Below are 26,264 nucleotides of genomic sequence, written 5' to 3'. Positions count from 1 at the left end.
TAAAAAAAAAGTGGTGGTAAAGAGGCCTAATGATGTTAATCAGGAGTTACACACGAACAGAAATATCACAGTTTTATTTTCAGTCTTGTGAAAAGTGACTTTCCTCTTGTTTCCTCTGTTGACTATTCCAATACGATTTTTTTTATTATTATTTTAATGACAAATCAAATGTACTTATTAGGTATCCCATTTAGCCGTGTCATTACTTAGGAACACTTTTAAAGTCAAGAGCCACCTACACGGTTTATTTTTATTTGCGTGCCACACATTTTGTCTAAAATCTTTCATTTCCCTAAATGCTTTAAAATAAAGCCCCGTGACAAGTCTTTGAAGAGGAAAAAAACAACAACATATGTACATTTTCTACTGTAAATACATTCATTGATTGTGGTTCAGTGGTCTGAAATTGTGAATGTTGTTCTGTGACACGTAAATAGGTTCCCACATGTTTTAAATCTACTCATGAACCCTTTTTTTATCTGGTAGAAACGTTATTAATTTATACTTGCATCAGTGGTAGTCTGATTCATCTGTTTCAGTGGACATTTTCTAATTTTTAAAGTTTACATTTTTGATGGTAGGCCTAAAACATTGGTTACATTTAAAACATTCCATAAATTTACTTGAATTCTTATTTAAAGCTCTCGATCATTTTTGTTGTTTTTTAACAATACCTTGCTTAGGCCTGCATGATGAAAAAAGAAGCTGAAAATAAGAAAATATATATAGTATATATAGTCTAAATGAGAAAAAAATGCACTTGAAATACACTGGATTATAACATCTGTGATCTGATTCTTTTTTTATTTCTGTCTTTGATTTAATTTAAAGAGTTAATAAAACAATCTGTTATATATATTGTGTCCCATTATGGTTTATTAAATGGGGTTTGGGCATAGTGTTAAGACATGCACTAGAATAATATAAAGATGCAGAATTAGGCTACTGATGAGTCCACTGTCCACATGTCTCGAATTATGATGGACAGACGTGTCTAAATGCGCTTTCTAAGCTAAATGCATCAATGAAAGGCTAAAACTGCATTTCAGTCAGGATAACCATACCTGTGATGTGAATAGGCCTATTAGCCTACTACTAGCATAGCCAGTCAGGTGCTTTAGAGCCAAACCAGGGAGCAATAGACACATATTATCACGGTCAAGGGCGTATTAGTCTACGTATTACCCAATAATAAATATGGCAAATATCATTCAGTTAGGCCTACTACGTGCTGCGCCTAAAAAGAGACACTCTTAACTGTTGCAGCGCAACTGACTGATAGCCTATAGTGTAAAAAGTATGGGGCGCAAATTTAATTAACCTATAGACAAAAGAAAATAAAACAATCCTACAAATCCAAAACAAACACACATTTTACAAATGTCGCCAAGTCCTTACAAAGCCATACAGCCACAACCTGCGGACCACACATCCACATCTGCATCATGGGCTCGTGACAGATTGTAACACATTAACAAACACTGCAGGTTATCAGTAAAAAAAAAAAAAATCCAGACAGTTTTCGGGTCACTAACCTTTGAGTCGAGCCGTTTGAAGGCAGAGTCGTCCTCGTCCACCTCAAAGTAGATCTCCGTGGTGGTGATGGAGAGCGTCCCCCGCGCCACCACCACAGGCGCACAGAGCTGGGCCTCCGTGCTCAGGACCACGGGGCCTGCGGACATGATGCACACACATCACACTCAGAGCTCCGCTGGTCATCAAATATACAAGCTGATTTGTAAACGAATCTAGTTTGGTCTCGTTTTCGGATGTAGAACTGCCTAAGCATAGGCTACAGTGGTTTTCAACCCTTTTCCTATCAAGGTCCATTATTTATTTAGGCATTTAAGCCTAAAACTTTTTGTTATCGTTCGAACTTGGATAGGATTTTGTGCACAAACGTTGATCAAAATAACAATTCTTCTACATTCTCTAATTGTGTAGACTTCTTATAAATTCAATATAATGCACATGTTTAACAACAATTTAACTCTTAAGAGCGTAAAATGAAATCAAATGGACCCGTAAAGAGTTAAAGATCTACAAGGGTGCATTTGGTTACGACTCTGCTGCATAACTTAGCTGGGGACCACCTGGTATCCCCTCAAGGACCACTGGTGGTCCCCGGCCGGACCACTGGTTTAAAACCACTGATATAGGCTCTATAGCCTAAACAAACAGTGCAAAACCACAGGCCTCGTCATCTGCGCGAAATTAGCATTCCACGTTTTCGCTAAAATGTTGCGTTGTAAAAAATATTCAAGCCCAAGTCATAATAAGCGCTCCAGATGTGTTTTCCTATTTTGTGGGCCCATACACCCGATATAGCCTACCAACCAGTAGACTATTAGTCAAATTAGCTAATATCTTCAAGATACATCGTGATTGGTTATACATTTATGATAGCCTAACTATAGGGAAACAATATCTTATAATTCGCTTTGAAACAATCAGAATTTGACGGTGACATGCTGACCCTAAGTCAGCGGATAGTGATCACATCTTTATTTCCAGTCTCCTCCCCTACTCGTTCCATCCACAATGTTCCTGGATCAGTGTCGCTGTGGAGCAGTGATGATGTGCGTGTCTCCCGAATGAAAGCTCCTGGAATCGGGATATTTATCGATTCTCTGAACTCCAAAGAGACACTTTAATGTTTCATCAATCTTAATCTGTGTGTTCCTTGGCCAATTATGCTCGAGAGTGTTGCGAGAACACAAGTAGATTTTGGTTTCAACAATTCCCAGGGCGCCTCTCTCTCTCTACAACGGGCTTGCAGTCTGTGTACTGGAGCACTGAGCACGCAGTCAAATCGCCTTCAATATTTTTCTTTATCAACGCCATGCCTCCATTAACTGTGATCCTGCTGACACCTGCATCATTTTTGCACTATGCATAGGATCTAGCAGTTTTATAAGGAAGAGCAAATAAACGTATACATAAACACCACTCTGCTGAATTTCAGTTAGCTATTAGAGGCATATTGGCCTATAATAAAAATTAAGAAAAGAAAAAGAAAACATGACGTGCAAGATGCTATTTAGTGGGTAAACCTATAGTAGGCATAGGCCTATCCATGATAAAAAATATTAATAAAAAATAGTAGTCTATAAATACAATAGTAGTCTATATCCGGCTATTTAAAAGCTAAAATCATAATAAAATAAAAAATCTGGTCCACGTTCGCACAAATGATTTGACCTACAACAAAGGTTTGGCTTTGCGTCCATTATTGGGACCGCTAAATTACAAGCTTCTTGCACCTTCTGGAATAAGACTTTCAGAAGCAATTGTGCTCTGGCCTCTAGGGCCAAGCACAGAAAGACACTAGCCCCAGAGCACTAAGCCACTGCAGCCATCACACACATGGGGAGGAAGAGGATTAGGCGCTAATCCCCTCAGGGATCCTTCCATAATTAGGCTATAGCATTAAAATGTTTACATGAGAATAATGAAATTATGGACAAGTTGTACAGAGGGATTGGTATATTATCTAAGCCTATGAAATTCAACTGTTACGTTTTGAGAAAATGCATTGTGAAATGAGAGGGCATCTTTAATGATGGATTATCATTTGTTAGTTGAATTGTTACTAGCCTAATGTATACAGCAACTATACCTTTATCTGTCAATGCACTATGCAGACAAATCCTCAATGTTAATTTAACTCTGAGAGTGTAAAATGGATGCTAACAGGACCCAAACAGACCCAAAGTATCCCTTTTAAATCAAACATAAATTTCTACTATTTTATTTTATTTTGTATTTTCAAATAAGTAGCCTACAAACTACACTGAGTGTGTAAGTGTGCGCGCGCGCGAGCGCGTGTGTGTGTGTGTGAGAGAGAGAGAGAGAATGTGTGTGTGTGTGTGTGTGTGTGTGTGTGTGTGCGTGTGTGTGTGTGTGTATGCGTGCGTGCGTGTGCGTGCGCGTGTGTGTGTGTGTGTGCGCGTGCGTGCGTGCGAGCGAGCGTGAGAGAGAGGGGAGCACACAAGCAATTAGTGTCAATATGCAGGCAGGATATCTACTGGTAAACTGGTAAGGTTTAGTTTAGTCAGTGCAGCACTGTTTCATAGAAGTAAAAAAATAAATGTGAAAATCTGGATGATCCTGCTCCTTCTTTCACAGACAGATGATCATTCATTGCATGTAAATGATAAATGTGTCAAAAGCACAGGTATGACAATTTCTAGGGTCTTTGTCTATATACAGGCAACATTGAATTGGATTATTTCTATTATCCTATAATAAGTAAAAAACACAAAAGCGAAAGCCGAAAGTAAAGTTTCTCCCTCCCCTCAACACTTTTCACAGTATTGTTTACTTTTTCATCCCACAGGTTTTGCACAATACGCAGCTTCCCAAATTTGGTTCAGTTTATTTATTTATTTCACTCTAAACTTTAGGCTAGAGTCTCTAAAGTATTTTTAAAAGAACCAACCATTAAGATGGATCTGTTGAAAAATATAATTAACTTGATTGGATTAAATCAGTCTCTCCCTCTCTCTGTCTGTCTCTCCCCATCAGTCATTCCTCTCTCCTCACCATCTTCTCCCTTTTACTGAGATAATAATCATAATTAAATGTTTTTCAAGTTTTTTTCTGAATACACGTGCTGCTGCTGTATTGGCCAGCACTCCCATGGACAAGAGACACCCCACCCACACACGCACAAACAGTAAAATACAATGTTCATTTTACTTTCACTATATCAAAATCGACTACAAATGTACATATATTGGTCTATTTGTACACTCTAAGCACCAAATCCAGAGTGTTATGTGAATCTTACTGTGCACATACTGTAGCTTTAGTTCCCATGTCCCCAGATTTGGGGGTGACAAAAGAGCTTACAGTATTTGATGCCAATGTGAGCACAGACAGACGGCATTCCCGATGTTTGCGGGGAAGCAAAGCTAATCATGGGTTTCATAAACCACAACTCTCTCCTGGGCCCGAGTGCAAGCCCCACCCCTTTGGCAGCGGCAGCAGGCATTGACCCAAAGGCTGGCAGGAGGAGCCTCTGTTGTTGACAGGGATCTACTCCCAGATCTCTCATTAGGGCTGGTCATGCCTGAGATTAGATACAGAGCGAGCACATGCAGACAGTACATCCTGGTAACAGCAATATCCTGACACTGACTCCTTCACGATGAAGGAGCTCCCCTACTGGCAGAAAGCACGAACAGCATAATAGTTGTATTTGTCATGATGCAATACAAACTACTAAAATGTGCGCAGTGGGGCGCAAATCTCCGCCAGGAAGTACACTCCACTAGTAATACGTAAGCCTGAGTTATTGTACAATGGCATTGTGCGCTGAACATAACACACGTCGCATCCGTGATGCGTTGTTCGCTTGTAGGTCATCTATTTCAGCTCCCGACACCAGGGACGTGCAGAGAATGTTAGAGATGCAAGGGCTGAAATTTCTAAAAGGGCTTTTTGGTGGAAATATCGAAAATAGCAGACCTCCAAGCTCACAACACGTCGCAGCTTGGAGGTTGGCTATTTTCTGTGTGTGATACCACACTGAACTAAGCATAATTAATCAAGTCAATACTGGAGATGTGGCGTACAGCATGGATTTCTATACAGAGAGGGCAATTCTTTCAACATAAGATGCTGCATTCAAGTTCAGGAGAGTTTGGACAAGGCAATTCTCTTGAATGCTGCCTTCAGGTATGGCATGCATGGAAAGAGGGCATTTGCATTTCTTTCACAATAATAAAAACGGCATTAATGGTCTGGAGAGGGCACTTTTTACAGACGGATAGAAGGGCAGGGGCTCAAGCCCCTTTGATGTCTATGTGTGCACATGACTGCCCGACACTGTCGTGCACGGATCATAATTTAGGCATTACTGTGTGAACCTGCATTTTCTCCCTCTCTCTGTGTCCAGTGCATGTCATAGGTGTGAGGGCTTTGTTGTCACATTAGTGTATGTTGCCGTTCAGCAGACCTGGGTCACTCCCTAGTGTGTAAGCGTGTGCATCTGCACATGTCATAGGTGTGCTGTGCAGGTATCATATCACGTTTAGTATGTTGGTGGTAATCAGACGTGGGCTTTAACTGAACAGTTTTACTCTCCCGTGTGCGTACACATGCATGCATGCCATAAGTGCAGTCTCTGTGTCTCTCTCCCGCTCTTTCTTTGACCAAGTGGGAAACGGTGATGTCGGACTATGCACTCTCTCTCTCTCGCTAGTAGATCCCATACGTTCGATGGACAGGTTGCGCGTGATTGGCTATTTGCACAGCACAACCCCCCATAGCCTGCAGGGACAGTGACAGTCTGAGGTTATGAGTTCACAATAACATACTATTAATAATTCACAATCATTTCCACAAATAGCAGATCTCACACGGGCAATTCTTGCTATTTCTATGTGTCATTAGTTCGACTAAGGGTTAGGGTTAGGTTTAGGCATAGTTTTACTGAGATTAGGGTTAGGGTTAGGTTTAGGCATAATGGTTAACATTCACCAGCATTCACCAGCGTTGGCAGACGGCAGTTTAGAATTTCACCAGGTTAACATTCACCTGCGTCGAACAAATGGAACGACGAACAAATGTTATGACGCAATATCCCTTCACTTATGGTGGTTGTTGCTCCAATTTGCAGGGTGCACACATTTGATGATTTGCTTGTAATTGCAGATACAATGACAGACGAATTCCGGTACTATTGGCATCAGTTCTTTATTGGTCCTTTGAACATGACACGTGTTGTTTGAGCCTGCGTGTTCACCCGTACCTTACTCTTTTGATATGGCCGGCGCACGACTCATCTAAACGATAAGGAGACTGTGTGACACGGAGTAAATGGCAGTTTCCTAGCACAAGGAGAAGATGAGATGTCGGTCCCCCCACCTGCCGACTCCCCCCTGCTTTATGTCATCCTGATTCTACTAAGTCTGACTCGTTGTGAACTTGTAGATCTGATATTTTCAGGGCACAACATGGCGCGCAGCCAAGTGTAAATCAGGCATAACCGACATGTGTGTTTCATCAGACTTGAACGGTCTGATTGGATCATCTGTTGTGACATCACAGATTGTGGGCAGGAGAAACTCTGGTCCTTTGTTTATGACTACGGAGACAGCAGTGAGTGTTCATTCACAACAATAGAACTAAACACGCAGAAAGATAATAAAGGGTGAAAACTCCTTTTAACAACACGACATAAAAAAAAATCATCTCAAACCACATCATCTCACTGTGAAATTGTTTCACTGAGTACTTCTTTGATTTGTTTAATGGCATATTCTGTCTTAACAGTTTCACTCTTCATATTTTATTGACTCTGTAATATGTAACTCTTGACATCACTGCAAATGAGCCGAACCTCAATTATTTTCAGTCTTAAATAAAGTCTGGATGAATAAAATACATTCTGGTAAAACAAATAGTAAAGCCCATAGGAGATTATATGTTTGTATGTATGTACGTAAATACTGTACTGTACATACGTGTGTGTGTGTGTGTGTGTGTGTGTGTGTGTGTGTGTGTGTGAGTTGAAAGTTGAAAGTTTGTTTTTATTTGACAGGGACCGTGCTCATTAATGGACATGTCAGTTTTCACTTCGATGTAAATGAGCCAGAGTTAGCCAGCCGTAGGCTAATTTTCATCTGTGGTCCCTGGACCCCCCTTGGTGGTGATCAACCCCCCAATCCAACCCTTGATGCTGAGTGCCAAGCAGGGAGGCATTGGGTCCCATTTTTATAGTCTTTGGTATGACCCGGCCGGGGAATTGAACCCCCGACCTCCCAGTCTCAGGGCGGACACTCTAACCACAAGGCCACTGAGCTGAGTGTGTGTGAGTGTGTGTGTACGTGCGTGCGCACACCCAGATTTATGTTTATTTATTTATTTATTTAGCTGTCTATCAGAGACAGCTGGACAGATTAATACATGAACAAACTAAATTCATAAATGTGGGCGTAAATTGGCATACAAAAAAATATTGAATTTTCTTTTAAGCAGATGTTCTTCTCAACATGACAGAGGAGAACTGCATCACTCCATTTGCTGCTTCATAATCCTTGTGATTGGAACATAGGAAATGTTTCTGAAATTTATGACGGCTGCCAAGGCTGACTGTTATTCCAGTAAAAAAGATTACATCATTGAGGCATAACACCAATAACGGGCCCTGCTTATTTCAGGCACCAGTTGTTTGCATGACTCACTGTGGGGCAGTTTTTGGACCAGTAAGTATTCAGAATTCTTGATCTATACTCAATACACCCACGTGAACTCTGGCTAACTTCAACTTGAAGACCACAGACTACTTACTGTATAATAAAGACTAGTTTTGAGGTACTTCAATTCTGATTAGATAGTCTGCCTCTCACGTAACAGCTAATGCATGACAATGGAAAACTACAAGGGATATTTTGGCCAAACGTCTGCCTGGCAAGAAGCTAAACTCAAAATCCTGGATGAATAGAAAATAATGCCATTAACCTAATATAATATTACTCTTTCTTCAGCTGGTAATGCTTTAATGCAATGGTTCTCAAAGTCGGTCTGGGGACTCCCAGGGGTCCTTGAGGGTTCCAGCGGGTCCTCAGCAAAATGTCTGAACCAAATGGAACCAAATGAAGCCACATTTGTACACTCTCAGAGTTATGGATGTCAAAAAAATGAATACCAGTTTTGGGGCCCCTGAAATTAAAAAGGCTGAGGACTACAAAATGTGAGTGTTTAATTGCCTCATAATTAAAATTATCTGATGGACCTTAAAATCTGTCTCAACTAACTTGTGTGTGTGTGTGTGTGTGTGTGTGTGTGTGTGCGTGCGTGTGTGTGTGTGTGTGTGTGTGTGTGTGTGTGTGTGTGTGTGTGTGTGCGTGCGTGCGTGTGCGCGTGTGTGCGTGCACGCGTGCGTGCATGTGTTCTTGACATAGACATGGACATGAAAGTAGTTGATTGGGGTCCACATGTCAAATCTGGGACAAATTTGGTGTCCTCAATTAGATTTTCTCTGAAGTTGGGGTTAGGTTAAGGGGATATATCGTAATAAGGAATGTCAATGTAATGTTCCCAAAAGGTTCATGCATTTTGATTTTCCCGTCACTATCAATCAGCATTCAGCACCATTAAGGCAGTGTGTTAATGGATCTCTTCTTTAGGTTAGGATTATTATTATTTCATGTCACTTAGAGTACAATCACTGATTTCTTTGATGATTTTGAATGCAAATTGTGACATACAGTATTTGGATTGATCATCTTTCCTGTGTTAGTTTAACTCAACAAGACTTGCCTCTCCGGATAAACAGTCGAGGAAGGAAGTGCGCTTAGGAGATCCAAAACAAAACAGAAATAGACACTTATCAAGCATCTGACAAACTTAAACAAAACTGTCCAGATGAAAACAGAAAGACAAAAAACATTCATTATATTCATATCCTCTGGACAAGGTACAAAACATTTGCTACTGTTAATGGAATGACGTTTCATAGTTTTTTGGCTGAAACTGAATGTATAAAGCTGGTAAAAACAGACAGAACACTGTCAAAGTTGAAGTAAAACAAATACAATTTTTTTTTAGGTTTTATGCTTTGTGTATTATTAGCATGGACAATTTCATGGAATAAGTTCGGAAGGTCGTCGGAAAGAAACCGAGAAGCAGAGATTTTTATTCTTATATTTGTTTTACTGAGAATAAGGTTAGAAATAACTTTAGGATTACGCATATCTTTCTGAGGTTAAGGTTAGGAATAAGGTTAGGTTTAACCGTTTAGGCATAGTTTACAGAGGTATATAAGGATATTAAGGATCTCAATGGAAAATAACAAATAAGCCTTGCCTTGCCCGAGTTTCCTTTTAGATTACATTATATCAGTGAACTCTACTGTATCTTTTCCTATCCAAAACCGCTAATAAATACCTCAATCAATCAATCAAAAGGCATAAACCATCAGCCCAGGCGAGTTTCTTTCCGGCGACTCTTCTGGTATTCCTAGTCACTACTAGTTAGTTTAGTATGACAACAATTGACACTTTATGTATTTAATGTGTTTCTTGTTAAAGTTTTATATTTACATTTTAAAGTTTACTGGTAAGAGTCCCCCGATTTTTTACCTTTTCTCTTGATGTGCTCCCGATTGGTATGTCTCTTGTTAATCTATTGATTTCACACACGCACGCAAGAGAGTGTGGACTGTGTTTGCCGTAATCATTTTTGTGATTTCTTTGTCACTTTATTTGATTGTTTTTACTTTTTTGCATGTTTTTTTTCTTCCTTTTACCGTGAGCTATGACTAATTAAAATAATTTTACTTTCACACTTGTATTTATTGTAGTGGCGTAGTGGCGTGGTAGGGATCGGAGGCGCTGAGGGAAGGGAAAATCCGCAGGTATGGCATTCAGCGCATCGTCATCGTCAAATATTCTGAGTTGGAAGATGTGCTGTTGATGAAGTGGAAGTGCCATTGCTGGAATGATTGTATCTGATGCACTGACAATAACCATACACCCAAAACTACACCAAAGGGCCGGTGTGAGTGTTGAGACATTGAAGTCATCAGGAGGATGTTGAGGGGAGCTTCACGGAGGCGTCAGAGACAGGGGCGTCATAAGGGGGGGAAAAGTGGGACTGAGTTACTAGGGCCCAAGGTGGAGGGGCCTTAATTATTTTATGGTTTGGCTATTGAAAAATAGCAGATATACAAGCTCAAAGCGCTCTGCAAGCTTGTAGATCTGCTATTTTTGAAAACTTGTGAAAATGTGTGCAAATCTTTGAATATACAGGTATGTATTTTTTAAGCAAACATTTGTAACTCAAATTATGCTTCTGGGGGGTCCCTGGAATTAAATATTTTGAGATGTTGGTCCGTGGCCAAATACATATCATTTTAGGGGTCCTTCACATGAAAAAGTTTGAGCACCACTGAAATAGAAACATAGGTTTTTCAAAAAACCTTAGAAGGATTTGAAATATTCAAAGACTTGCATAAACTTTCACGATCTTTCAAATAGCAGATCTACAAGCTCGCAGCGCGGCAGCTTGTAGATCTACTATTTTTCAATAGTTAAAGCAGAAAATAAGGCGTAATAATGCATTCCCAGTCTAAATGGGTTAAACCCCATCCCCCTATGAAGAACATTCATGGGGGGCCTGCAGTGAATCCTTGTACCCAGGGCCCAGAATTTGGTGCGACACCCCTGGGCGTAGGAGAGCAGACTTACCGCCCACACTGTCCATCTCCTTCTCCTGCAGCAGGCTGACAGCATCGTCGTCGCCCTCCAGCATCAGCTCTGTCTCTGGGTTCTGGCTGGCCACGGCCTGATGGCTGCGGAGGGCCTTCTTAGACCTGACAACATCATCCTCCTCTGTCCCTGGGAAAATAAATATGGGCAAAAAGGCTTGAGTCAGACCTCCGAATACCTCACCCCTGAACCATAAAAAAGGCCAGATCCTTATCAGTATTGTACAATGAGGAGAGTTAAAATCCTTTCAAGTGCACACAGAAGGGAATCTGGCTTTGATAGCCGGCACAAAACGCATTCCATAACATCTGGCGGGCTTTGAGAGGCCTAACTACAGTGTGGGGAAATGGCATGAGATGCCTTGTGATAAATGGGTTGATAAGAGGTGGACGGTGATACTGTACACAGCAATGGTGTATTTCACAAGCTTTTGCTATGTCAATGTAAACACCATTTTTCATTGAGCAAATTTCTTGTGGATAAACATCAAGAGGCATTTCAGCATTTTAAATAATAAAAAGTATGGTGTCTGGAAAGTCTAGCTGCAACGATGTTGGAGGATAGATCTACTGTAGCTCGTGCTTGAATGGAGATATCATTTGCCACATTCTGAGACTTGACAAGAGCTGGGATCAAACAGTGGTATCAATTAAAAGGAAGTGTGCATACATTCTGCAAACAAAGGGGCTCGTAAAAAAATGAATCAGACCATCCAACACATGCGTGAGACACATGGCTGCTCCTGACAAGTGAACTGGTGTTTGTAGGGTCATATCCAGGAGAAACCAGCGGAGATCCTGCGTGTATGGAAGGAAGAACACACATCAAGACATGGGTGGATGACGCTCATCTGACAAGTTTCCTTTCAGCGTGGCTCTTAATTCTCCTCTCCCTCCCCTAAGAAACATGTAGCTTGTTTCATAGAGGTCAGATTTGACTGTTGTCAACACTGCTACCGTGAAAAAAAAAGTCTGCTTCCTGCTCTGTCTCATCTGGCACGCTTTCATCAGATGGAGCGTGGAAGCCTGAGCCTTGCGGAAATGAATTCTGCGTATTGTTAAAAGGCACAAGCCAGCCAGTGGTCACAGATCAAAGCACAATGAGTGAAACCTAAAACTGTAATTCTGTAAACCATCATTATGCCCCGAGTAAATGAGGGAAAGTTGAGCAGAAGAGCTGACATTCTGATTGGCAAGCCAGAGAAGGCAGACCACAGTGGGGAGCAGACTAAATAAACCACGCTGATTTCTACAGTCAGATGCCCAACATCTATGAGACACAGGGGGACAGCAGTGAGGGGTGGAAGATCAGCCAAGCAAACCGCTTTGCTCACAAGGCAATTTAGTTATCACAGGGAAGAAGAAAAAAAGGTAATATGGTTATAAATAATCAGAAATGAGGAGCAGTGACATGAAGGACAAAATGTGCTGACATGAGGAGCCATCTTCTCATGACTGATAGCCCGGTGACTGTGATGTTCCTGTATTAAAGTGTGGCTGTGAAAGGGATCGCCATTTGTCAACATTAAAGACGAGCGGAGCAGAGGGCATCCAGGCAGACTCATTAGAAAAGCTTTTGTTCACCTTGTCCACACTATGAGAACATCAGAAAGAGAACAGCTGTTTTCATCTGCCATAATTCACGTGTGAATGGTCTACTCTAAAATATAAAATACAGACTTCCAGTGTCCCTGGGGCAGACAAAAAGCGGACAATCCGGACATACAACCTTCACCTCCTTAAGGGTTAAAGGTCATTAGGTCCCTCCATTTCTAGCACAATATTGTTGGTTTGCTCAGTCTAAATTATAGTATACTACTCAATTTGGACGGCTGATAGTCTTCTCTAGTAAAACATAATACATACTGACCACTGTAAACTAAATAAAATCAACTGGCCAGTAAAATGGTACCGAGTCTGACCCCAAAAAGCATTGATTTAACATACTAATGTTACAAATGACTGATACCAAGATACCAGGATATAAAAGCTCACAGCGCTCTGCGAGCTTGTAGATCTGCTATTTTTGAAAACTTGTGAAAATGTGTGCAAATCTTTGAATATATGTATTTTTTAAGCAAACATTTGTAACTAAAATTTTACTTCTGGGGGGTCCCTGGAATTAAATATTTTTAGATGGGGGTCCATGGCCAAATACATACATTTTAGGGGTCCTTCACATGAACAAGTTTGAGCACCACTGAAATAGAAACATAGGTTTTTAAAAAAACCTTAGAAGGATTTGAAATATTCAAAGACCTGCATAAACTTTCACAATCTTTCAAACATAGCAGATCTACAAGCTCGCAGCGTGGTACTCGGTACCACGCTGTGAGCTTGTAGATCTGCTATTCTACCACTTTTTGTGGTCACATGTTCAGATACTGGATTCTGATTGGCTTAAAACAGTGGTAAAATCAGTCAACAACCTCAAGAACAAATACAAAATGGAGTGATGTGATGTCATCATACTTAGACACAGAACCCTGACCCCTGATCCTGGCCTCTGACACTATATCCCACACCCACTACAACACATGTGTAAAACCATAACCAGAGCTCCAATGACCCATAATATATCTCTGCTGTCGTGGAGTTAGGAGGTTTTGACCGAAGGGCTTTTTACTACTTTTCATTGGTTCAATATTATTTTAACCAACACACAGACGTAAAGGGTGTTCAATAGCACATATTTATGAAAAAAAGAGAGGGCCAATCGGGTGATTGGTTTGGCAGAAAGTGTGGAGTTAGGAGGTTTTGTCCCAAGCACTTTTTACTACTTTCCATTGGTTCAATATTATTTTAACCCTAACACTCAGATGTAAAGGGCGTTCAATAGCCCTGATTTATGCCAAAAAATCTAAAACCTTTACATTTCAAGGTCTTCCCTTAACTCTGACAGTATACACATGGAACCAAATGGACCCGTAGGGGTAAATTTAGATCCCCCCCCCTAAAGGAACCTAGAGAGTCCCTGGAATCCACTTTGAGAACCACTGCCCTAGAACAGGGATACTCAAATTGCTGAGCCTGTGAGCCACAAAAATGGCAAGGGGCCAGGGGACATTTGATAAAATTACAACATTAATGATACTTCATAATTTCTGTCTTTCTTAACAACTGACACTGTTCTCTGGCAAATTAAACATAGTGGTATGGAATTGTCATGAGATGGTAAAATGAAAGCAAAAGAATCTGTCCATTTTGGGTTAACGTGCTGGTTCTCGCCTTGGCATCAACATTTTGGGGATTTGCTGCTGCTCTGAATTAGCCTGGCATTAGCCAGACTTGACATGGATTCACTCACACGTTCCTCCACGGTATCAGTCTGGACTTCGGCCCATAGGGAGCGAAAATGAGAAGTCAGAAAATGACCGGGTCAATCAGTGACTGCGTTTCAACTGAACAGTGTAACGCAGTCACTGATTGGCCGGGTAATTTTTTGATTTCTCATACTCGCTCGCTATGGGCCGAAGTCCAGACTGATACCATGGAGGAACGTGTGAGTGAATTCACATTATCAGTCTGGCTAATGCCAGGCTAGCTCTGAATGGGGTAAGGTGGTGAGTCCGAGGTGACATGACGTTCGAGTCCATGGTTCCTCTGCGTTAAATGAGTGCACGCAGTTTTGCCTTCCTGGATGATTATTCATGTAATAGTAATGTAATTAAAGTTACGATAATAACTTCATTCTGCCTTAAAGGAGCTATAGTCAACTTTTTCTTGAAAAGCGGATGCTAAAATAAAAGTAATGTTTCGAAAATATTTTATAAAAAAATAAGCTTCATATATGTGTTTCTATTCAAAAATGACCACAAAAAGCGTAAAAATAATCATTTTGGCCATTGTCAGACCGACACTTTGTTTACATTCTAGTCTATAGACTATGATGTAAACAAAGTGTCGGCCCTACAATGAAAATGTTGACTATAGCTCCTTTAAGTAAAAAGAAAAAAAAAAAAAAACATTCTTCATTGATTGATTGGTTGGTACACAGGCCTGAGTTTGAGTATCACTGCCCTCGAACAGCAATTCCAAACTTGTAGGCCAAGTATATTACCGTACAAGTGGGCCCCCAATAAATTGGCAAAACAGATTTGAATGCTAATGTAATATTGATATTAAAAAACGTATTGAGTAGCATCGTATTTTTTGTTTAAAACCTTGACAATTCTTTTCATTGTGATACCGATAAATAGAAACGTAACGTACGCTTGTTCCATTGATATAAGCAAGAACACAATCAATGTATTGGTCATTAAAATAAATGCTCTGAGATGGGGGCAAACAGTTTTGAGATTTTCAAGTGGGCCCTGATCCAAAAAAATGTTAGTTACAAATCAAGGGCTGTATTCCTATTGCATAAATAACCAAGAATCTTCTATTGTAATATCACGATACCTTTAGTAGCAATTTTAGCTCGAAGACTATATCAGGGTTGGGTAGATTTCACTAGATTGCACCCATATGCTGGAAAGACAGACCCCTGGTAAAAGTGATATGAGATTAAGCATACTTATGTGTAGTTTTTCCCCTAAACGTAACAAGCAACGGTGAGCTACAGTATGCAAGTGAACGACTTCCAAGGAAAAAGAAAAAGCTTGCTCAGCTATATTCGCTCCATTTCCCAATATTCACAGGAACTGTGACATTTTCCCTTCGAGTCACAGGGTGATGAAATTAAGTGGATGTATGCTTTCGTGAACAAGCTAAACCTCTGGTCAAATAAACTTTATAATCTATGAGAAGGGCCTCCGCTCTGGAAGTATTTCAGCTTTCAGTAGTTTTACTATTCAATATGGGATAGATAAGAGTTCAAAGGCTTTTAAAGGGACTGTTGAATCTACTATAATATTGTTGCCACGGGTCTACGTTTTATATATTGCAAGAATGCTGGAGTATTTTGTGGCATGGGCCCTTTCATTTTTATAGCCCCAGTAGAGTCAGGGAGCATATGTTTTTCTAGGTCTCCTATGGATTATACACCCTGTCTCCACCACTCTACCTCCACTCCTTAAAAAGAAATCCGTGACATGATGTTTTACTTAAGCCATAACTAGCAAGTACAAGTATTTCTCTTTGTGAGAATAAAGATGATTGTGCAGATACCTTTTGGTAATACAATATTTTAAGCTATAAATAATATGCAAAAAAACAAAACCAAAAAAAGATTTCTTGTAGACGTAGAGGGTCAATATGAAAGACATCAAAAGCACCAACCGGCACAATAACGAGAAATACTCATCGAAATCCAGATCTCTGCCAAATCACAAACTTATAACGCCTCTCCATTATGACTTTTAATGCTATTTTGTGTGACAACCCCAACATTGCATATATGCTGCTACCTCTGTGGATTGTTTCATATGTTTCCCAGACTGTATTGGATACAGATCCTGCCTCTCCCCTCCTACGCACCCTCTCCATGGGTTCCACATTCCACATGAGTAGAAAAAGTCCAGTCCATGGGATTGCATTACCGCTAGGGAGATGGAGCTCTGCCCTCTGTCTCATTACTTTTATTTACTGATGAAAATGGAGAAAAACTTACGACAGCTTTGTACTTCCTCTGATAGAAGCAATTTTGCAGTTTTTTTCCCCTTGTCCTTTTTTGAGGTCATTGAAGTAAACATGATAACTTTGACGAAAGAGCATTTACATAGTGCAGGCGCTTCCTCAGAGAATACTCTTTATTCAGTGTCCTGGACGCGCAGTTCGTATCTAGTGTGTTGCTGGAGGTTCAAAACGACATCTTCTCCCCATCAAAACATGTCTACGTAATGTGTCCAATAATCTTCACATCTGTGCATAAACTTTAGTTACTCCACACATTTTACAGCACAGCATAGTAGGGCATTCACGAATAGTGATTTTTAGTATTAGAATTATTCTACCTCAAAGTATTCGAATAGTCGAATATTCGTCAGGACTGGTCAAACTGTCAAATATTAATTAAAGCAAGAGGCGAACATTGTGAAAATAGCCGATCTACATGCTCCCAACGCCTCACAACGCGAGGCGTTGTGAGCATGTAGATCTGCTATTTTCACAATATGTATCTGCGGAACCGAGTCACATTAAATGTAATAGACTACAATTTCAAGTGCTTGTCAGGGTTCTTATGACTTCCTATCTAGCCAAGCTTTATAAACCATGAAGGAATATATATATTTTTAAAGACAAAACAATAAAAAATAAAAAATAAGCGAATATTCGACTTCGGTGAACAACGTCGAATAGTGACTTTGATATTCGAATATTCAAATATTTGGTGAATGCCCTACAATACATCATAGTGTATTTGGTGAAAGTAGTACTTCCAAAATAAAAATACATTTCAAAAAGTATTAAACATGCAACATTAGCTCCGGACACACAGACTGACCCTCTTATAGAATGCTATAGGCTCCTGCAGATCCACGCCGTAAATAATGCATTTAGGGTTTAGACAGTTAAACGTGTGCATTGCTAGTGGATCAGCAAAGCACTCCTATGTGTCGCCCTCTAAAGTTGCACGGTCTCTTCTTATAAAGCAGGTGACGGTGAATATCATAAGCACATGGCGGCAGCACATTACTGGTGCTGTTTCTCTGGTTGTAAGAAGCTTTAAAGACCCCTGTCCAGGCACATCATGGTGCAATAGGTCTGAGAGAGGCTGCTCACCTGAACTAAGACAGCAAGGACACGTGGAGGTAAGACACCCCGTTAAACACTTGGATCAATATTAACGTGACTTCCATTTCATGCTTGCCCAATTCCAATCACCTAACAATATACTGTGATAGTGGTGCGAGCATGGCTGTAACAGGGGAGGTTATTACAGGCAGAGGGCAGAAGCAGAATGTGCTGGCTAAGCTGTCAATGCTACTAATAGACAAAGAGGCAGAGTTTAACCTCCTTTCACACATGTCCATGAATGTAGCCATACCCGACCCACACATGCACAAATACGCTCAACCTCAAATACAGGGGCAATCTCTCGCACGCACGCACACACCCACGTCGCACATGCACCGCACTCTCACACGCACGCACGCACGCACGCACGCACGCACACACACAAAAATGTTAAAAGTCAACATAGCCGATCTACATCTATGCGTTGTGAGCTTGTAGATTGCCTATTTTCGCTATTTTAAAATGTTTTTCAAAATAATAAAAAAGCCTAAGTTTAGGCATAAGGCAAGATATGGCCCTTTCTCTTTCCCTCTAACATGCACATCCAAAGCATGAAAATGCACACACATGCACATGCGCACACTTGTGCACACATGCACGCACTTGCACACACGCACGCACACACACACGTGCGTACACATGCACGCCCACAAATGGCAAAGTACAGCAACTCACAGAAGTCAAATAGTTTCAAGAGCAAGAAATCGTATTTTTACTTAAAAACGGATTTGTGAAAAAAAAACAGAAGATTGAATATTGTCAAAATCATGTAAGCCACTCGCTGACTGAAATGCTCTTTGTGGGAAAAGAAATTCAATAATGATTTGGTTCTTTCCTGCTTGCTTTTATTTTCCCCAAGAGAGCTAGTAAGACTGACATTTACTATGAACACAACAGTGTACGTCTGCCCTCTTCAAACTCAAGATGGTGCCTGAGCACATATATTGTCATATCCTGCTGTCAGAAAGGCGGGCTGTACGTTCAATTTGGACGACCGACTATTCCTCCAATAGTTCCACATCCTAAGCTTCAATAATGACTCTCTAGAGCTGACTCCAACAGGCCTCTTTGGGGTTTTTTTCTACTCCAATCCAGCTGGCAACCCACTCAGAGTAATAAGTTCAATAGAGTCCCTGTCAAATCCCGGGAAACAAAATTTGGAAACTGTGACTAATAGTCTAATAGATATGCGACCTCTGACCGCCTACACCGGGGTTATCTGCTAATGACAGCTCGTATCTTTAATGCCATATCTCATCCTAATTACATGTGAGCAGCCTTGAAAACACAAACTGTCAAGGTAAATTCAACACAAGCTGCCAACTGCTGTCACTGCTGCAGAAATGCACTGAAGCTCTGCAAAAGAACAAAACATTCTTCTGATTTCAAGTCAGAGGAAAATAGCCTGCGCTCTACAACCACATGAAAGTCTGGCAGATTAAGATTGAAAGTACACCTCACGTCTCAGAGAGTATAAGTTGAACTACCTGACCACAGCCGATCCCTTTCACATGACAAGCGTATACATTATTCCTCTCATTAGAACCACCGTAAGGAAGCGTCACTTCAACAAGCATTCAATCAACTGCGCAGAGACATCAGGGATAATCAATGGAAACGAAACAAACAGGTAACCTATGACAGCGTTCTGGTGATTCAATGACCTAGAGACTATGGCTTGGGCCCCTTGGCATTGTGGGTGAGAATCCAGCTGAAAATCATTTACACATGTCATTTCCCACTCTCTTCATCTCCCTTCGTTCTCTGTCACTCCATCTGTCCCCTAGACATATCTGCCACCATGAATCCTCACAAAATGAAGAATCAGTGAGTGCCTCGAAATGTCTCTCACGGTGGAGAGGAGGAAAAAAAGGAACCACAGTGAAATTTGAAGCAGACAGTATAATTGTTGAATGTTTGCCTCATATACAGACCACCTGCAAGTGAGACAGCAGCTGGCTTGTGTTTTGGCAGTAACTATCCTGCTGCAGCCATGACACGACTAGTGCTGAAACCAGCCAGATGACATCTTGAACCCAACCCGTGGTCAGACACAGTAGCCCAAAAAGCCGAGGCACACGCAAGGTTAGAGCATACTGTGGCTATCAGGTATGCGTTGCAGAAACTGCACGATGCTGAATGGGCAGTGTTGGCCAATATTACTCAGGAAAATAATATCTTATTTATTACATATTACTCCTTAAAAAAGGAATTATATTATATAACATATTACTTGGAATAAAGAGTAATATGTTATATTACATACTGTATTATAATAAATATTACCTTTGACCCAACCCACCCCTAGGAACAAGAGATCAGGAAAAGACACCAACGTAATTTTCTCTACCCCGCAATCCTTGCCCGGCAGATTCATCGCACTCGGTGGAAAATTCACACCGGAAGATCGGTGAATAACATTAGAGTCTATGAGAGCCGGCTGGACAGCTCATGAAAAAAAAAAAGAAAAAAGAAAAAATCGGAACGATAGAGACCTTTATAAAATACTCGGCTCAGGAATATAAAAGAAAACATTTCACACATTGTTTTCTGCTGTGTTGCTTTTCGGTGTGTACGCTGTATAACTTTATAGAGGTATCTAAAGAGCACAAAGTTCGTTTCTGAACTAGCTAGTATCGCTATCTCGCGATAGCTCAGAGACAAAAACTATACCTGCCGCTGTTTAACTGCCTCAATAAAATAATGTACTGTGCACATCGAAAACAAATGATTGTAAAAATACCTGTGATATGTCTTCTTTTATATTCCTGAACCGATTATATGACAATAACCTCAGACGTTCATAAATAGTTTTTGTTCATGGAACAAAGGATGAAATGCATGATGAAAATGGTATATTAATGAGGGAGAGTAATGTGATATCACCCAAACATACATCTGACTAATGAATGCCTTGCTTGTATATTTCTATTAAGCAAAGAAGACACATATTTTATCAGACTGGAGAAAAAGACTGGGTTTCAGAATCAATAGATTTGCTCTTGTTCCCCCTTAATACATCTGCTCTGCTATTCGATTACAGTCCAAAGTAAAGGGCCAAGGTGCTTAATAGTATTGAACTGCTTCCCTTTAAAAGGCGGTGTTGCGTGACATGAGGCAAAATTGACACAATGTGGTGGGCAACAGGACAAGATCATCTGGGTCAACAAGGAAAGTTCCAGACAAAAGAGCAAAAACAATAAAGTGCACCATCCAATTTGCTCGCAACTATGCGCAGTGGTGGAAATGAAAAAAAAAGTGCAATAAAATTTAAGTGCCATGTTCTCTTGACAGAGCTCATAAATATTGTACCTATAAAAACGGCGCTGACTTCTTTCAGCTAAGCTGGCAAAGAATACAGACTGTATATATATATATACACACAAAAACACACACACACACACACACACACACACACACACACACACACACACACACACACACACACACACACACACACACACACACACACACACACACACACACACACACACACACACACACAAAACACACACAGAATATTAAATAATGTACATAAACACACAGTATGGAGAGAGAGAGAGGCTCTAATGTCAACAATGCTACTCTCAGCTAGGCTCATAAATGATGCCCATGACTGTATGACTTGGTTTCCAACAACGATAGACATGTGAGTGCCTGCCAGTGTAGAACAGGGGTTCTTAACCTGTGGGTCCCCAGATGATTAACTTAATGTGCAACATTGTTTTCTCTCTCAACAGTAAACAAACCAACATAAAGTTTAAGTGTATGTGCACATTTCTAAAGTGACAATTTAAGGACTTTTTAATACCTCTAAAATGACAAATTAAATATTGGCCCAACTGTCAAATATTAGAGGCAGAAATATTGTGAAAATAGCAGATCTACATGCTCACAATATGAGCATGCTCACAATGTGAGCATGTAGATGGGCTATTTTCACAATAGAACCGTGTTATACAAAATATTCAACTCTGCCTCAACTCTTAGTGCTCGTCGGGGTGGGCGGGTCCCCAGTTCAAATATGATTTTTGGGGGTTGCGGCCTGAAAAAGGTTGAGAACCACTGGTGTAGAAAACGGTCTGATTCCACCGCGAAGAGGACCCACTCACCGTAGTCCTCCAGTGATTTACACCCAATGTCCAAATGGGTGGAGCCAAAGGGATTCCTGACAAATCTCCGCCTCCGGCGCAGGTCATCCTCCCAGTAGTCGAGACGCCAAAAATCGTGCAGCTGACTGCGAGGAGAGAGACAGGAGGACAAGTGGGTTAGACAGCACACACACCCCTCAGTGATGGCCTGATTACAGCAGCCACCGCCTTATCGCAGTACAACATCTAGGGGAGAGGAATCAGGCCATAGTAGATTTATTAGGCTGACTAGCAGCCCAGTGATGCTAGCTCGATTAAGGCCTATAGCATCAGAGCGGCAGGGCGCAGCAGCAGCCACTGCTCAACATAAATCACATGCAGTCCCATTAACAAATACAGCATCAAATTACAAGTATAAATGGCGCAGCTTGCCTCCTTTTTTACAATGTTTTTTAACAAGTCTTGTAAATCAAAGGTAGGACCCTCAACGCAGACAGCGTGGGGTTTAATGATCGGGGGTCTTGGGTTGCGGCATGAGCCTATAAAATAACCCCGCTCTCCCTGCATACGCGGAGCCATGATTAAAATAATGTGCTGAAATATTCATTGAAATGATTCCCAGGGCCCTGGAGCAACCCAACAGAAAATTGCATTTTTATTCATTATTAATAACAGTGAATTAGGGCTGTAAAAAAGGGGGAAAAGAAGAAAACAGTTCCAGCATGTGGTAACCATCTTTGTAAATGATTATTCCAACATTAGTGAGGACCTGGGATAATTTTATTGCTTGCAGCTAATGCAAACCATTAAGCACCGGGCCTAGCATCAGGTTACTAAGTGCTGCCTGTTCCAAGTGTGCACTAGCTGGAGATATTTCAAAGCCTTTGTGATTCCTTGAGAGGGGACCGTGGTGAAAAGAAAAGCAGTGCAGCCTAATTCACTATGAACTGGGCAGAGGAACATGCAAAAAAGAGAGTGATGATGAACGTAATTGGTGGACGGATGATGGTAAGAGGTGATCACATCATGCTGGTGTGCGGTTAGCCTTCGTTTCCAGCCCCAAAAGTGAGGAAACACAAAGACATCCTGTTGTATGTTTTATCATCAACAGATATTTATAGATGGGGAGCCAAATACTCTGTTGCCCTTGTGTTATAACAAGCACGATTTATTTCCCATAGTCAGCAGTTTAACCGCAATATATTACACACAAAAAGTACGTCTAGCAATGTACAACCTACTCAACAGTCGTCTTTGTGCTGTTGTCTAGAAATGTTGCCTGTACTTCAGTATTCCTTGTTCAAAAGTTCAAAATTAGAAACAACAGCCAGCCACACAAAGATCCAAACAATGCCTTGGATCTAGACCAGTGCAGGGCTATCCAAGTCCAAGAACAGATTTTTCACAGTGTGCATGATTCAGTGAGTCCTTGGCAGGCAACCATACGTTTCATTGTATGGCTTCTGCCTCCTCCAGCCATAATACAGAGGCAGTCTGAACAGATTAAAGTGTTACAGCAGGATCACATCACCAAAACACCTTCCTTGTTCTATGAATATAATATCTACAAATGTCAGAAATCAAGAGGCTCAGGACTTATTTAGGCTCTGAGAGTGACGAGGGCTCAGTTTCAGTTAGGTATCAATCAAATGAGCTGCTCCTATATATGTGTGCAAGCTGCATGCAAGAAAATGCAACACAAGCGGTCGTATGCAAAGCAACGCCGAACATCTACAGATTTCCCCCCGTCCCCCGTCAATCCCGCTCGAAGCTTATAGCTGAGCAAAAGAGATGTCAGTGGGTGGAAAGAGAGACCCACGCAAATGATATTGTAAACGGGAGATTACGCAGTGTGAGAAATGTAAATCCACTGTAGGCGACTGGCCGATTACAGTTGAAGATTATGTCTTGTAATTCTCAGTACAAATAGACAGCAGATGCCAGTGGGGGAGAAACACGCCACTTTGAAGATTTCCCCCCTAACAGTATTAAATGCATTTGATTTATTCAATTTAGTCTAGTTGAGGATAATAATTTGTCTATAACAACTTCAGTAAAAGCCAAACTATTTTCATTTATCTTCAATATGAATTGAATGCTCAACAAACCAAACCCCAAATTACGAGGATTGATTAACCAAGATTTGTCAGACGTTAACAATTTGATTTCCCTTCCTCTTGTTCCCCTCTTATGCATGTGTTTTCATTTTGGATGTGGTTTTATGGACCTGTGATATTCTAGACCATGTGGTCAGCATTTTACCAGATTTTGGACTGCGTCAAAGTGCTGTGATGAAGGAACCCCTCTCTCTCCGAGGGTGGTCTATAGGAGTGCTCTGGAGAAATGTGCTCCCAAAGGAGAACCACAGCTGGGGGGCTACTGAGCTCACACACATTTCTACTAAGACACGTCTCAGGTGGCTTCTAGCCAAAACCAGGCTGGGCTCTTGTCCATATCCAAAACGCTTTTATGAAGCTCTGTCACTAAATAAGCGGCATCCCTGAATAATTCTCCTCAAATCCATACATTAAAAAACAAACAAAGAATAAAAAAATGCTATGCCGGCCCGTTATCCACTTGTGCAGTTTGTTATAGGTATGTTAATACTGTCTACTCTATACTGAAATGAGTCATTTAATGGTAGGGCCTCCTGGACTATCTAGAGTAGACTGCAGGTGATATTATGCATTTCTTTGAGATAATTTCTGGAACACAGCTTCCTGCGTCGTTTCCCTATCAACAACAAATCATTCATCCAATGGTGTCCTGTATTAGGCCAAGCTGGCATTTGATTCCCTTATTTTCCACATCAAATGTGTCTAGCTTCATGACAAGCAATAAATAATGACTGTGAGCCAGCCTCCTAGAAACTGGTGAAATGTATTAGTCCTGTCATCAATCAATCACCCAAATGGTTTTCAAACTGCATTTTAAAAGCTAATTTTCCAGTGCTGATAACCAACAGGGGCACCATTATTTATGGACGCTTTTAGACTTCCTAAGTGCAGTAGGATGAATGCGAAAGAAGACTATCATGTCTCCTCTTCTGTTTCAAATATGTATTTAAAGAACATCTCTCCTGAGAGAGCGGGTCTTGGGTTTTTGGTGGAGCTGGGATCTAACAACCCCAGTCTACAGGGAATGTGTTCTGTTGGTTAAAGGCGGTAAAAAAAAAGAAAAGAAAACATGACAGATATGATTGAAATAAAAGCCTAGGAGGAGGAAAAATAAATACAAACTAAGAAATAAATAAAGTGAATAAAATCATTATTTGTTTCAGAGCAAAAACAACATCTATCTATAAAGGCGTGGGTTGACAGCTCTGCAAGAATTCATATTGGAGTAAAGGATGAGTTATTTTTAAATTTAGCGACAATATGATCTCAGGGCAACAGAGACACCATTTTGTTTCCTCATACAGTATAAATCCAGATATTTTCTAAAATAGTAGGCTACTAGAGCAGGGGTTTTCAAAGTGGGTGTCCGGGCACCCTGGGGTGCCGTGATGCCAGTCCAGGGGTGCTGCGAGATAACCTTCCCCCCAGAATAGGCATGCTGGGTTTCAAGTGGTTAAACGTCAAGTATAACATTATTTTCAGTCAGTTCTGATGGAAACGAATATTTCTCCAATAGGATGTAAGATTCTAAAAATGAACAGTGTAATTCAGGGGTGCCGTGGATGAAAATGTTATTTACAGTGGTGCCCTGAGTAAAAAAAAAGAAAACCCCCTGTACTAGAGTGTCTTGACTCTTGGGAAAGGTTAACTGAACTGACCGGGTCATACCTGTGCCGTCAGCTGATCACAGGCCTGGACTGTGTTAACACCCAACAAAAACAACCTAAAAACCATGACAGCAACAACAATTGAAGATATACCCGCAAGCTGCTATGATCGGGGTCCAAGCAGATTGTTGGCCCAGTCTACAGCAGAGGGAGACAAAGTAGGAGTGACAACTAGTACAGAACAATCAGCGAATCAAACCTAAATTCAAACTGTGAATTTCAGAAAAGAAGATATTGCAGTCAATTATGAGATATAATGTTTTGCTAGACAATCCAAGAAATGGACAGTGAAGCTCGGACCTAGCACCAAGTTTGTTTAAAATATCATAAGCCTAAATTTGTAATTTAATTTCCAAGCAATTATTTAACATTTAACTAAAAGAAACAGGTTGAACAAACACCGGGCACTTGAACAAACACAAATGAATGTGTAGCCTGTGTTCATGGGTAGGACATTGCCAGGGACTCCTACAGGTTGGCCAGGGAGAGGAAC

General features: G+C 40.8%; 1 protein-coding gene across 1 annotated transcript in view; it reads right to left on the bottom strand.

Moving 5' to 3' along the window:
* nbeab (neurobeachin b) overlaps window positions 1–26,264 on the bottom strand; it is a gene marked incomplete at its 5' end in the record, with an annotated part of 383,543 nt that overhangs the window by 123,585 nt on the left and 233,694 nt on the right. Inside the window, 3 exons of the mRNA XM_080732091.1 lie at window positions 1,536–1,672; window positions 11,199–11,348; window positions 22,009–22,133. Of these exons, the coding sequence (XP_080588217.1) occupies window positions 1,536–1,672; window positions 11,199–11,348; window positions 22,009–22,133 (412 nt within the window). The remainder of the gene's footprint in view (window positions 1–1,535; window positions 1,673–11,198; window positions 11,349–22,008; window positions 22,134–26,264) is intronic.

This window comes from Nannobrachium achirus (genome assembly GCF_963921795.1).
Source record: "Nannobrachium achirus genome assembly, chromosome: 8".
Classification (NCBI taxonomy): domain Eukaryota; kingdom Metazoa; phylum Chordata; class Actinopteri; order Myctophiformes; family Myctophidae; genus Nannobrachium; species Nannobrachium achirus.
Note: the sequence above shows the minus strand (reverse complement) of the source record. Positions and strands in the feature narration are given on the sequence as shown.